General features: G+C 44.7%; 2 protein-coding genes across 2 annotated transcripts; one reads left to right on the forward strand and one right to left on the reverse strand.

The window, feature by feature from the left end:
* Window positions 1–4519: 4519 nt before the first annotated feature.
* Window positions 4520–6538, reverse strand: LOC121676836. Its single transcript, XM_042053818.1, has 2 exons — window positions 6154–6538; window positions 4520–5712 (listed from the first exon to the last, which is right to left on the reverse strand). The coding sequence occupies exons 1-2, from the start codon at window positions 6335–6337 to the stop codon at window positions 4796–4798; spliced, it is 1101 nt and encodes a 366-aa protein (XP_041909752.1). The 5' UTR covers window positions 6338–6538; the 3' UTR covers window positions 4520–4795.
* An 839-nt stretch (window positions 6539–7377) lies between these two features.
* LOC121676837 lies at window positions 7378–10156 on the forward strand. Its single transcript, XM_042053819.1, has 2 exons — window positions 7378–7562; window positions 8028–10156. Exons 1-2 carry the CDS (start codon window positions 7394–7396, stop codon window positions 8903–8905), a joined length of 1047 nt encoding a protein of 348 aa, XP_041909753.1. The 5' UTR covers window positions 7378–7393; the 3' UTR covers window positions 8906–10156.
* Window positions 10157–14257: the final 4101 nt, after the last annotated feature.

Raw genomic sequence — 14257 nt, forward strand, 5'->3', positions numbered from 1 at the left:
GGGAAAAGAACTTTTGATGAATCATGGGTTTAGCTACTGACACATCTTATGGCACATGGGTACTGACATTCCTTAAAATGTCCTAGCATGAACACACCTACATTACGCTGTGGTTTAAGCAAAAATATTTCCTCTTGAGCAAAATATTGTAGTAAATCTCTGATTTGTTCAAACTCTGCAGCTACACTCACTCTGGCACAGGAGTGTCATTTATATCTTGGGAACAAAGCACCGTCATTTCAGCTGAAGACAGCAACCCTTTTCTTAAGTCTATGTAAACACAGTGGCTCAGTGAAGAGAGGCTGTATTCATACTGTTGGTTTTAACTTGCAAAATTCCAAGCAATAGTCCAAAGACATGATATTGTTTTCTTCTTTTCAACTCATAACGAATGTATTGAAATTAAGTTCTTCCAAGGGAAAAAAAGAAGCTAAAGTGGTAATACAGGGAGCCACCATCAGGGAACATCTTTTCTTTGGTTGAGTGGGCTGAAAAAAATTATTTTGCCAATAAAGACATAAGATTTGCCATCTACAAGTGTTAGCCTACAACACTGAACTGAATCTTACAGGCTTAAGTAGCTGCTATTTTTCAAGTACTGTGGAAGGTGATATGAGGTATAAAAGCTGTTAAGGCCAAAAAAAAGTGCTTTAACATTAAATTACTACTGTAACTACATATTATCTGATTGGTTTGTGTGCTTTGGAAAACATTTGCTCCTTGCCTGCCAACAATTGGCAGGGGGCTGTGAAGTAGTTTTGCCAATTGCTCAGCTGCCTTTAGCTTAAGGAAGTGCATTTTATTCTGAAACAGAACCAAGATGTTGGACAAAATGCAAGAGGGATTAGTGTAGTTTATAGCTATAACAGAACTATGAGAAGTCAGACTATCCTACAGTCATCCTGCAGTTATTGCAGCTTTTGGGAAATGTATATAAAAGTACAAGAACCAGTTCCTCGAGCCAGTAGAAAAGAGCTAGTATAAGAGCATTGCTAGAACATGGAACAATTATAACAACAAATTCCATATTGGCTTTACTCCTGGGCTCTAACAAAAGGAGCATATTACATTGCCATGCAAGACAGCTGCTCCTTATCCAGTGGTTGTAATGACTGAGGTACAGTCTACGCTGGACTGATGGAAAATTGATTTGTTCTTGGTGGGAAGCTATACATAAGGAAAAAAGCATGGGACTTGTGACACACATAGTTCTATCATTCTTTCTCTTCTGCCAGTATTTCAAGGCAATATATTGGGGGTGCTGGTGGGTGAGAGGCTGGACATGACCCAGCCATGGGCACTCACAGCCCAGAAAGCCAAACATGTCCTGGGCTGCATCCAGAGCACCGTGGGCAGCAGGGCCAGGGAGGGGATTCTGCCCCTCTGCTCTGCTCTGGTGAGACCCCACCTGGAACCCTGCATCAAGCTCTGGGGTCCCAGCACAGGAAGGACATGGACCTGTTGGAGCGAGTCCAGAGGAGGCTACCAAGTTGATTAGAGGGATGGAGCATGTCTCCTGTGAGGAAAGGCTGAGAGAACTGGGTTTGTTGAGCCTGGAAAAGAGAAGGCTTAGGGGTGACCTAATTGTGTCCTTCCAGTACCCAGATGGAGGCTAAAATAAAGATTGAGAGGGATTTTTTACAGGAGCATGTAGTGACAGGACAATGGGGAATGGATCCAAACTAAAAGACAGTAGGTTTAGATTAGATATTAGGAAAAAATTGTTTACTTTGAGAGTGGTAAGGTACTCCCAGAGTTTCACCAGAGAAGTTGTGGATGCCCCATTCCTGGATGTGTTCAAGGCCAGGCTGGATGGAGCTCTGAGTAACCTGGTCAAGTGAAAGGTGTCCCTGCCCATGGCAGGCGGGTTGGAACAAGAGGGTCTTTAAGGTCTCAACACAAACGGTTCTGTGATTCTATAATTCTATTGCTTCCCCTTTATTCTTGAAGAGTCTAACTACTTAAATTCAACAATTATAAATTCTAGAAATTTTAAGAGTTCAAGCTTCCATATGAATGATTCACCAGTATCTGCATGTAATACAGTGAATTCCCACAGCAGAGAGTCATCAGTATTACTGGAGTTTTTCAGCTCTTTCTGGAGTAAGTATGCTTAGCTTTTCACTGCTAACATGATAAAAATGCATGAAACCATTAACTAACATGTTAGGAAAAAATGTGAGTTGGAATAGTTCCCCATTTTACAACTTAAAGTATAATACCCTTCTTATTATCTATTCTGTTTCTATTCTTTAGAACAGCTAAATGAAAACAACTAGTATATTGGGTTTGCATGGACAGGTTTTGGTAGCAGGGGGCTAAAGGTGTGGCTTCTGTGAGAAGCTGCCAGAAGCTTCCCCCATGTCCAGCAGAGCCAATGCCAAATGGCTCCAGGACAGCCGTGCTGCTGGCCAAGCCTGGGCCAATTAGAAATGACGGTAACGACTCTGTGATAACATATCTAAGAAGGAAGAAAGTTATTGTGCAGATGTAACTGTGGCCAGAGAAAAGAAGGGTGAGAATACGTGAAAGGAACAACTCTGCAGACACCCAGGACAGTGGAGGAGGGGCAGGAGGTGCTACTTCTGAGGTTTTACTTCCACTTAGGAGGGGTACAAGATCAAAAGCTCTGGCTATAGCTACAGAATGTAGGCAGAAATAAGAACAAAGGTAATTCTCTTTTCTGCTTCATGTATCAGAGACATAGAAATTACAGATAAGACAGGCATTCGTTTTCCCGGTATTCCTGATCATCATGGCATTTATTTGCCAAATACCAGCTTCCCCAGAAGACAGACTTACCTAAAAGCTTTCAAAACAGCACCTATGTTAAAGGTGCAAGCACTAATACAGCCATTCCTGTCTGCTAGGACAACTATTTGCACTCCTAAAATACTTGCAAAAAAACTTTCCTGTATCCCCATTTGGGAAGCACAATTTATTGCTGAAATCAATTAAATTGAATAGTCCTAGCAGGTAGTTAAATGGTCAGGCACATTCACTGTTAAAATATTTGGGTACTGGGAAACAAAAATATGAACGGGCCAGCCCCTTTTACCTCTTTCTACAGAGGCCACCCTCGTAGTCCCCCCTCCCACCAGTACTAAACCCGTGCCACATACAGCCAATACACAGACCTTTCACAGAAGGCAACAGACAGTGCTAGAAACTGGCCTGCCTAGATGCAGCTCAAGCCAGTGAGCAGACACATCACAAACACGTGGGACAGCAAAAACCCAGGTTCCACAGAGCACAAAACACTTCTTTCTGTAGGTATGTTCTAAGTATCGGCTCAGTCTAACAAGCAGCAGCAGCTGGTGGGCACCTCAGAATAACTCCTGGGGAGATGCGACATTTGCATTACTTTAGCTCTATTTACACTTAGATTTCATGCACAGAAATAGAAATTACTGTACAAGCAAGCAATTCAAGTGAACAAAGCGAAGTAATGAAAAAGATAGATTTTAGCTGACCTTTTAGCTGATATCTCTGATATCAGCATAACCACAGAAGTGTTGCTGCACTGTAGTTAACTCCCACAGTGAACTCAACACCATGCACAGTAGTCAGTAGTAGATAGGTGCTGCCCTGCATGGACAGGGTGTATTTCAACTAAAACAAGAAGTCTCAGACATCATGGCTAATTATCCACATGGAGGTCAAGCTAGCATTAAATTTCATCTAGGTCCCATCTTTCTGTTGCCCAGAATTTTGTTAGAAAAGGGTATAGGGGCAGAGCAAGACACAAAACCAGCCTGTTGAGTGATAATCATAGTCCAGGTTTGAAGCAGCGGTACTAATAAGGGTGATCAAAAAAGGCTTGCTCACCACAGTCTTCAGAGAGAGGACTGACTGACTCACCAACTCCTGTCCCAGTCCAGCCATACGGTGAAAAATATATTCCGCCACAGGCTATCAAAGTGTTACAAATGCTATTAACACCAAAATTAGAAATACTCAAGCCATTGTACTTTATGGTTATGGCTGAAAATTCAATTTTAAAAAGTAACTTTAAATTCAGGAAAAAAGAAGGTCAAATTAAAGACAGTAAGTATCACATCCTAAGGAAATCATTAACTGTTAGGTGAACCATGTGCTATTTTTGTTATTTAAAATACTGATTAAGCTAATTATGCTCAGAGGGAATTGAGTCTAGAGGATTAAATGAAATCTTTTCAGAGGCAGAGTTTGATTAGAAGTTGCTGTCATCCATTTAAACAGTAAAAGGTATCATTTTGAACATCTTATGATGATCAACATTTTAAAAAGATCATCTTTTGGTGTCTGTTATTTGGCTAATAATGTAGCTTTCCTTTGACCTAAGTGTCATGTTAGTGTTAAAAATGTACAGCTATGCCAAAAGATAACACCATTTAATTATTTCTTCTTTACAACTATTACCTTAAAAGCTCAGAAGTTTTTCTTCAAAACTTCAGTCTGCTTGACATTCTTTGCTCTCAAAGCCAAGATTATGATTTCCTCTGAGTAAAGAGCAACAATAGTACTAGTAGGCAGAAACTGTTTTTTAAAAGGCAGTATTTTATTATCTCATACCATACAAGACAAAAATGCAGTCTATGCACAAAGGTTTGACACTCTCCCCCACCTTAAAATACAGACAGAACAAGCAAGTTCTGAGTGAACTTAGGATCACCCAACTGTGAGGTACAAAATTAATTTCAGGTGTTAATATTAAAGTCCTGTCAAAGGCTAGAAACTATACAACTAAAAGCTGACTCTACATAAAGGAGACGATTTAGAAGATAAGCTTCTATCTTCCTGTTGGTCTCCATGGTTAGAATCTTCCTGGGGTCATACAGGGCCATCTTGCCAGGCGAGTGACATCTTCCCCGGGATACCCGCAGCGCGCAGCAGTGACAGCAGTCCCCAGCCAGAAGGAATGCACGCCGTACTGCTCCGGACACAGCCCCAGCAGGCGCAGGGCACATCGGAGAACGGCCAGGAACTCCCTCTTCGTTACAGTCCTAAAGCTGGAGTGCACAAAGAGTGGCCCTTCCAGCTGTGAACGAGCTGTCAAATAGCTCCGGAGGGCCAAAACAGGGCACACCCATGGCTCTCCAGACAGCGCCAGGCTGATGACATGTCTCTCCTGATCCACAGGAGAATAAGGCAGAAAAAGCAACACTTTCCTCTCCATCAGCTGGAGATCACTCAGGTACAACAGCTCAGGCTGCAGTACATTACGGTGCTTTGCCACCATCTCTCCTATTCGAAGTGCTCCAAAAAAAGCTACAGTAAATAAAGCACGAAACAGTAAGCATTCATAATGAGTTATGCACACAGACTCCAGAGCTCCTAAGAGAGATCGCAACATCTCAATTGTTACAGGCAAGTATTTATCCCTCAGGATACCCGCTCGACGTTTCAACCCTGTCACCATGCAACAGGTTATAGGATCTTCCAGAGGATCAGAGTTACCGGTCAATTTTGATAAATAAGAGAGTGCTGCCATGTATATGAGTGTCTTCGAAGAGGAATAATTAGATTCCACAGCCAAAAATCCTCTAATTTGCTCCGTTGGAATTGGCCAGGCTGCAGGCATTCCCATGCTTTCCCTAAAGACGAGGAATTTCTTCAGTCCTTCGAGGTAGTCCTGCCAAAGCCTATTATCCCCTGAGTGCTCCAGCAACGACAAAGTCTTCAGAGGACAAGGTCCCAATAAATGCTTTTGATGACAACTGATCTCGCTTCCTACAAGAGAAGATCCACATTAGCATATGGTGACAAGAGGCACAAGCACACTACTTAAGCAGCAATAAAGACAGTACTCCTGAGCGCATTACACCTCCAGACAATGCTGTGAGTTTATCTGATAGACAACTCACACACAGCTGCACCGGAGATATTTTTCAAATGAGAAGCAAGCAAGATATCAGGCACTGGATGTGGTAGCACTCCGTGGTTGCAGAGTAGTAATAGAGAAGACAAATAAAAATCAGTTTTTAAACCAAGAGACGGCTCACAGAAATTACAACAACAAAGCTCACACAGCACACTCCCGCCAGTAGGTAACATTATTTCCCAGCCCAGGAGGGAAAACTCCCCTGAGACATCCTTCCCTGCCCGGTAGCAGGCACGGCCGCCGGCGATGCGGTGCCCCTCGGCAGCGGCCCGGCCCCGGCCCGCACCTACCGGCCCCCGCCGCTCCGCCCCCGCCGCTCCGCGGTGCTTCCCGTCTGCGAGGCGGGGAGGTGACTACCTGCCCAGCAAGGCTCAGCTCCAGCCACTCCATACCCGGCTCCCGGGCCAGCAGCGCCAGCATCTCCCAGAAGAGCGCGGCGGCAGGCGCGGCCGGAGCGCGGGCAGCGCAGGCCATGGCAGGAGGACGAGCAGCGGCCGCCCCGAACGAGGACTGCCAGAGCTGAGCCCTACGGGCCCTTTCAAGGCCCGGGGCCGCCCGCAGCGCCCTCCTCTGAGAACAGCCCCGGAGGTCCGGAGCGCTGCCCTGGGCGATGCGAGAAGAGGGTGCGAAGCCGGGAGTGGCCTGAGAACTGGAAGGTGTGAAACGTCCAGTCGTTTATTACGTCTTCCGCCAGAGTCTGGAATGTGACTGGATTTAGAGATAAGGAAAGAGGAGAGATAAGTACTTGTGTTACCTCCCAGTTGTTCTCCTGGACTCAGCAAGACTTGGTTTCAAGCTTTGGTAGAGAACAGCTCAGGGCAGCTGGCTCCGTTCTGATTTACTCATCAGCCCTCCTTCGCTGAGAAGTACAGGCAATGCACTGAGATGCTTCTGCACAGTTTAACGAGACAGCTGTCTTTCCACAGTAGCTATCCCTGAAAAATCCTAAGAAAAAGCAAAGCTAGCAGGCTCCTCAGCCGACAGCTTGAGCTTTTGGTCTCCCTCTGAAGACAGCTGTACAGGGACCCCAGCAACCGCCTTTCCGGGGAGCTCCCGCTCCCTCAGGATTTGACCATTACTCCTGGCCATCATAGAGACCTGTAATGTGTTTGTACCTTCCCCTGCTGCCAGCTCTCTCATTTTAGTAACAAAATGGCACAGGTTTTTGGCAGGGGAGAAGAACAGGGCCAAGGACAAACAGACCCTCTGCAGACACACCCTCTACTCCTTCCTTAGCCCTCAGCTGCAGCACAGTGGAGGCGATAACAGGCCACTTAGGCAGTGTCCAGCTATTGGACGCCCCATCTTCCAGGTAACTCCCCCGCACACCTGTGGGCAGAGAGTGGAGGAAGCAGGATAGGAGGACCCCTGCATGGACCCTCAGGCACAGGCTCGGGGTGAGTCGCAGAAGGGCACATAAAGGGGGCGTTCCAATTTGGATAAAAGGGCCAAGGTATAAAAGGGCAGCACAGTGGCACCACTGAGGAGTTGCTGTTTTGTGCTTCTCACTGCGTGGCTGCTATTTTGTTCATGATGCAGAGAAGAAGGATCGATCTGCTTGCTTCCCCTTCACCCTTCTGGGCACTGCTGGCACTGCTGCGGCAGGAGCCCGGTATGGGGTGGCTGCCGTGTGGTCCAGATGGCTGCACCACGTCACGGGGTCCCAGTAGACTGGAGGCTGGCGGTGGGGAAGGAGCTGGTGAGTGTGCCCTTGGCAGGGCAGGGAGGGCCGGGGGGCGGCTGAGTGGTGGAGGAGGTGGGTAGAGTCCTGCCAGGTTCTTCCATGGGGTCTGACCACACTGTTGGAAGACTTCTGAGACCTCTGTGCACTCCTGAATATATTGTTACCTTGCGGTGGCTTTGTCACTCCCAGCCACTTGCGCCCACTGATGGAGGTCTGAGGTCACAGAAACCTTGCAACAGGGTGTCAGATCTGTCACCAGGCTTGAGATGTTCCTATAAAGAGACAAATGGGTGGGGGTTTATGGGTTTTGAGAATGTAATCCTTCTGTGCTCTGGCTCTGGAAACTGCTCATGAGAGTCATAAGAATGCATGGGGCAGGCTTTTTTCAGAAAAGTTCAAGTAAAGGCTGAAGCATGTTGAAAGGGAGGGAACTTCTATCTGCTTCTGTTTGCCATTGTTAACATGGTTTTCTTTCAGCAGATAAGCTCAGCCAGGTTCCTGATAAGCATTCCTTTGGCCCTTGGCCCCTGAAGGCTCTGCTGTTACTGGAGGATTCGGGAGACAACCACTTATGGCAAGTCTACCATGAAGGCCTGAAAAACTTTCTTTCTTTTAGAGAAGGCATGGCTCTGTCTGCAGTCTGGCCAATTCCAGTCGAACAACTGAGAGAGTTTCTGGTTGCCATGGAGTCCCAGAATGTGCCTCCCACAAAAATAATAATGTACATGAAAGGACTGTCTTTCATCTCCAGAATGGTAGATCATCCTGATCCTCTTCCAGATCCTGTTATCTGTTCCATGATGTCAAGGTTGAAACGCAGGACTCGCTGTTCAAATGATGAATACTCTCCTGTAACAGTTGAAGTATTAAGATTTCTGCTGGGAACTCTGGAGTCTGTGTGTAGCTCTCCTTATGAGTGTATGTTGTTCCGTGCCATTTTTAGTGTAGCTTTTTTTGGTGTACTCCATATAGAAGAGATAGTGGCAAATCAGCAAAACATAGCACAGCCAGAGCTCCTGTACTTGAGTGACCTCCAGCTGATGGAAGGGAGTGCAAACCTTTTTCTGCATACATCTCAAATGGGCCAGCAGAGGTATTTGGTCCAACTAAGATTATGTAAAGAGATGTGGTTATGTCCCGTTGAAGCTCTCCGTATCTATGTGGCAGCACGGCCACAGGGAGAGGGCCCTCTCTTTGTGCACTCAAATAGTCTGGCTGTGACAAAGAGGGAGTTCCTCGCTGTCTTCCGCCGTGGTCTTAGGGTTGCTGGACTTCCTCCAAACCAGTATGGCGTGCATTCCTTCTGGCTGGGGAACCATAACAGCAGTATCTCATGGGCATCCCCACAAAGTGATTAATAGAATGGCAAGGTGGTGGTGAAGATTCTGAAAAAGACATACTTCTGTCTATCTGTTGCACTTTCATAGTAGGGGGTATCTTCTGCAATTCACAAATTTTATGCTTTTCACAGACTAAATTTTCAGTGCTCTGTAAAGTTAGAGAGAAGGGGAGGAATAAGTGGAGGGTGACTTCACACCTGTGGTGGTATTGAGAATGAAGTGTCATGGTTCTAAAACTGGGACTTATGGGGCAGTGCATATGGTATTCAGCATGTTTGTTCTGATTGAATTTTGACCTTGTGTAATCTTACATTAAATGGTGTTTTCTTTCAAGAACTTCTCTAGGTTGGTTTTTTTTTTTACCCCCTGGTCAAAGGCCATTCATTGCAGTGGTGACAATGTAACTTGCTACAAGCCTGCACTCTTTTTACTGTCTAGTGTGATGAGAAGTAAAGCTAACTGACAGCTGGTGATAATGTGACACCAGCAGTGAAGTTACTGTTGTCCAAATTGCAGCTCCATAGCAGCTGCATCCAACCTCACCTGTTGCTGCTGCAGTCTCAGTTTCCTTACCTACAGAAGCCTTCCCCTTGACAATTGTTAGGATCCTTCACTAATCCCTCTTGAAAGGATGTATCAAACCTGGATACTGATCAAAAGTAGCCTTTAATTGAAGCATGGCTAACATATCAAAGTTGGCCCTTCTCAGTTCAAAAGTGGCAGAGGACATAAAGAGATAGATAACACAAAAAACCCTCACTCTGTAATTGATGCATTTGCTAGACTTTTAACACTGATTAAATGACTAGTATCTGAGAAGCACAATCATAACAAGGTTGAGTGTCACCTTTCATACATAAGGGTGTTTGAAGTAATGGCATCCTGTGTAGTGCTTCACATCAGCATGTTCAGGAGCTACCTAGGTGACAACTAGGTATTCAGAAAACAGCCAGCATCATACTGCACTCCTCAGTCCTCCAGCTAGTTTCCAAGAGGATCTTTACTTAGAGGAAGCTCACTCTGCAGAAACAGAGCTGTGACAGTAGACAACAATCTGTTAATTCCCTGGCATACATTTGGTAGCTCCCCTTCTACAGCTTTACTACAAGCTGTTGCAGAATTAGCACACTGTGATGCTGAGTCTCAGTCATCTCGCTCATATTCATGAATGTGATTCTGGATCCACCAGTACGGTCATCGGGGAGCCTTGATCAGGTTCCAGAATGTGTTGATGCACTACTGGGGGACCAGCAGCCTTTTGTACACTTTCAGTCAACTGATCCTTAGAAGTTACTATGGCAATTGGATCGCCTGTCTCCAGGGGACTCAACCCCACAGGCCAATAGGTGGCTTTTTGGGTGAGGGACCAGGGAGCTCTTACTTCCTGTGGTTAAGAAAACCCCACCCAGGTCCCCAGTTACCCTCAGGTTCTGTTTCTGTTAGCATAAATCACTCTCCTCATGTAAGGGAGACTCTCCACATATATTTAGTTTCTCTAAATATGAGAGATAATAAATATGCACTCTTTCTGAGTGCAACGGTATTCTTTTGTAATTTAGCCAATTCAGTAAGAGTAAAGGGTATTTCTTTGGTAATTATGCAAAGGAAAGCATCAATAGCTCCTTTATATTGATATTCTGTTTTAATTAACAGCCATAATTTTTTCATATCCAGCTGGCACAGTGAGATGCTTTGACCTTAAACCAGTGTACTGAGTATCACCTCCTGACCTGTTGCTATAAGGCTGGAAGTTTCATTTGGGGCTTTTCTTTGTACAGCCCAAGTGAACACAGCCTTTTTGGCAGGTGTTTCCGGCAGAGAAAGAAAACAGGTCCCTGTGGTTAAGCCACATAGTATACTTGAGTTTATTCACCAATCGGCACCGAACACAAGAAACTCACCCACCTTATCTGAGCCCCTGTGAAAAAGCTCCAGAACCAGGAGAGTATTTTAACACTCACCACTAACCCCTGTATTTAATGTCACCCAAAGAAGGTAGCTTAAAAAAACCCAAACCCACAATTCATTTACTTAGTTTTCTGTGACAGTGGCTGCAAAAGCTGGGCTAGGGCGGTGGTGCATCGGGTGCTGCCAGCAGCTCTCATTAACCAGGAAAAGCTTCCCAGCCTTCCTCAGCCCCTTGAGCACATCCCCATTGCTGGGCTTGCTCATACTAACCTGAGCAGAAGTGTCACTACCTGTCTCGTTTCAATCAGGGACTCAGGAAAAATTAAGATTTCTGAAGACTGCTGGAGGAAAACTAAGCAGCAAAATTAAGCTGAAAAATCTAGTGTTGCAACACATGGTAATACTCCCACAGGCAGAGCACAGCCAAGCCCAGTGTGAGTGCAGAAAACAAAGAAAGAATCTTTCCTGGCCCAAAGATTCAGGAGCATGCCTACCACTACACCTTTAACCATACTGTAAGCACTGATGTGAGCCCAGATTTTTTCTTTTTTTCACAAGATTTCCCCACCTTGTCCTGCAGAAGCCAGCAATAATATTTTTTATTGTTCTTTTTGTGTTTACAAACCCTGAAGAAGGGATCTGGGTGTCTATCAATTTTAATTGGGGTGTTGGCACCTGAATTGAAGATATCACCTTGAACACCTGATCTCCCATTTCTGCCAGCAGTCTCTTCCCTTTCCCGTTCTCCTTGGCTGACCCCACGTGCTGCCTTTGAGGCAGACTGAGACAGCCAAGACCATGGGGAAGCCTGCAGGCACACGATTTGTGACCATAATGTTTCAAAACCACTTGATTTTCCTAGTACGTGTGCACAGAAGCAGCTTTGTTTTGACAAGGCATCTTCCTCACACCTCTCCTCACCCACCATCCAGAAACAGGGTGTTTCTCTGGCTAAAAGCATGGGCATGTAAATAAATTTAATTGACAGTGTGACTTTACAGCATGTCATTTATTCCATGGTAACTACCCATGCATACACACTCCTACTCAGCAAAATATATGGCAAAAAGGTGTAAATGATTTCACACTTCATCAAAGAGCAAGAGCATTTACCCAGAGGTTTGTAACCAAGCAGCTTACTCCAAAGTAAACTTTGTTTTACTAGTGGTCTAATCCAGTGGAGATTGAGTCCTTTGAGGCAGTTAGCTCCCTGGCAAAGATAAAACTTTCACACATCCTTTAATCGAATTACCTGTCTCTATTTTGGGGTACCTTATCTCTGTTCTGTGGTATAGAATAATACCTTAACTCCTTTTTAAATGGTCAGGCTCCCACTGAATAGGATCTATTATCTCCTGTTAAGTGGGAGATAAAAGGACCCAGTAGCCAACTATTTTTTAGTGCAGAACTCAGACTTTCACAGAGCTATCCATTTATATGATATCCATTTATATGATGGTGTTTCTTCTCATCCTAGGTAAGAACCAGCACTTAAAATTCAAACGAGGAGTAAGATTACACAGTCTTGGCTCTTGAGCCAAGAGTCTTATCTTCAGACTTGGAGATGTACACTTGCAATTGATCAGGCTAAGTCAGAAACTTCCAGGTCACTTTAATTTACGTCAAACAGATGATTTTTCATCACCTTGAACCCAGTGACATCTCACCACCTTCCCAATGGTATTTATCTGTGAAGGAGGGGTGACAAATGCTGAGAATGGCAACAAAAAATTTTTCAGTGAAATACTTTTTGTTCTGAAATTATCATCCAGGAAATACTCCAGGAGAAGGTTAATGTAAGGACTAGTGAATGTTAAAGTGGAGAATACAATTTGCAGTAAGAGGATATGCTGGAGACCACAGAACAGGGAAGCTGTTCAGCAGCCAGAGTCCTGTGACTGCTGTTAGTAACTTTTAGTATAGATAAGAAAGATGCCAAAATTAATATAATTTATAAGTGCATACTAGGCATACTTATAATAAAAACCATTCTCACATCCTAGCAGCAGCTCAGCATAATGGTTTACAGATGCACACAGTAAGGGAAAGGGAAGTTCCTCTGCTATCAAAAGAGGGACTCTGCATCTGAGAGCTGCCCCTTCTTCTCTCATTACAGCCTTCTGATAAAAGCATAGAAGCACACCCTAATCTCGCCGAAGATTTTATATAGCAAACATTATCTGGCACACAGACTGCAGAGGCCTCCCTATTTCACTGCAGTTTCTTATGTGTGTGGACCACAGAGGACAAGACCTAGTCCTTCCTAAATCTAGGTCTTGTCCTCTCTTTCTCCACCACGAAGGGGATAAGGACACCAGGTGCAAGACCTCAGCTCCTCCGTGAAGGTACTATGGACTAAAGTACTGCTTGAACTGTGGGTATCATGCCCACTGCAGCAGCTTCAGCTGTCCTCCCTCAGAACTTCAAGTAAAATTACCAAGTGCTTAGCCAGGTAAAAGGAATAGTATTTCATTTTGATATTTCAGCTGGCACACTCTTCTGTAATGAGACCACATCAAAAAGTGAAACTGCAGTCTCATGCGGTTGTTTGCAGAGTAGATGTGTCAGAGCCTCTCTCTTTCCATGCTGCAGCTCACTAAACCTGTGCCGAGTTTAATAATTTCCATTCCCTTTGAGAGAGAAGGACATACTCAAGGGTGATTGCCCAAACACTCCGCACCATGTAGTGAAAGATTTTAAAGTCTTAACCTTAATGAGTAATTGATGAACAATTCTTCATTTAAATGGTTAGACTTATAAGACATCTGCTTTGGCAGAAAAACATCATGGCTAAAAATCCAAGAGCAGACAAATGTCACTGTTAATTCAGTGCTAAAATGAACTCTGGGTTTCTCTCTGGGTGTAATTCCAGCTGCAAAGTTAACAGGGACCATTTTATGAGGGAGAATAGCTAAATAGGGAGGGCTCTACTCATTGCATTAGCATCAGGCTGTGCCTTCACACTGCACATCTCTCACACCCCATCCCTGTCTCACTAAATCGTAAATCTGACATCAAGTCATCACAACTAGCTTTATACCCCGTGTGACAGGAAAGCTCTGAAGTGGCTGCTGTGAGATTAAATGCCTCAAATCTAGAGGGCAGAATATCCCTGTTGTGATCTTGATGCAGAAGTTGAACTCCAAAGATTTATACTCCAAAGGCCCACATACATATCTTTGTCTCTAATTCCTCTGAGTTTTGTACTAGGTTGAAAACAAACCAATGGGAGATCGCAAATCAGAATTATAATTTAATAGGAAAATTAAAATAAATGCAATAGTTCAAGAACACTGACAGAGTCAGGATAAAAGCTGACACCCCATTAGTCAAGGTGGTGGTAGCAGTGCAGATGAAGTGGTCCTGTTGAAGCAGTGATCCTGTAGAAGGCTCTGGTCTTCACTTGAAGGTCCAGTGGTAGCTCTTGCCCTCTAGGAATGCAGCAGGTAAGGGCTACTTGGG

The sequence above is a fragment of the Corvus kubaryi genome, unplaced genomic scaffold, assembly GCF_017639235.1.
Source record: "Corvus kubaryi isolate FWS band 111438036 unplaced genomic scaffold, C.kubaryi_AGA036_p1.0 split1-131, whole genome shotgun sequence".
NCBI classification, from domain to species: domain Eukaryota; kingdom Metazoa; phylum Chordata; class Aves; order Passeriformes; family Corvidae; genus Corvus; species Corvus kubaryi.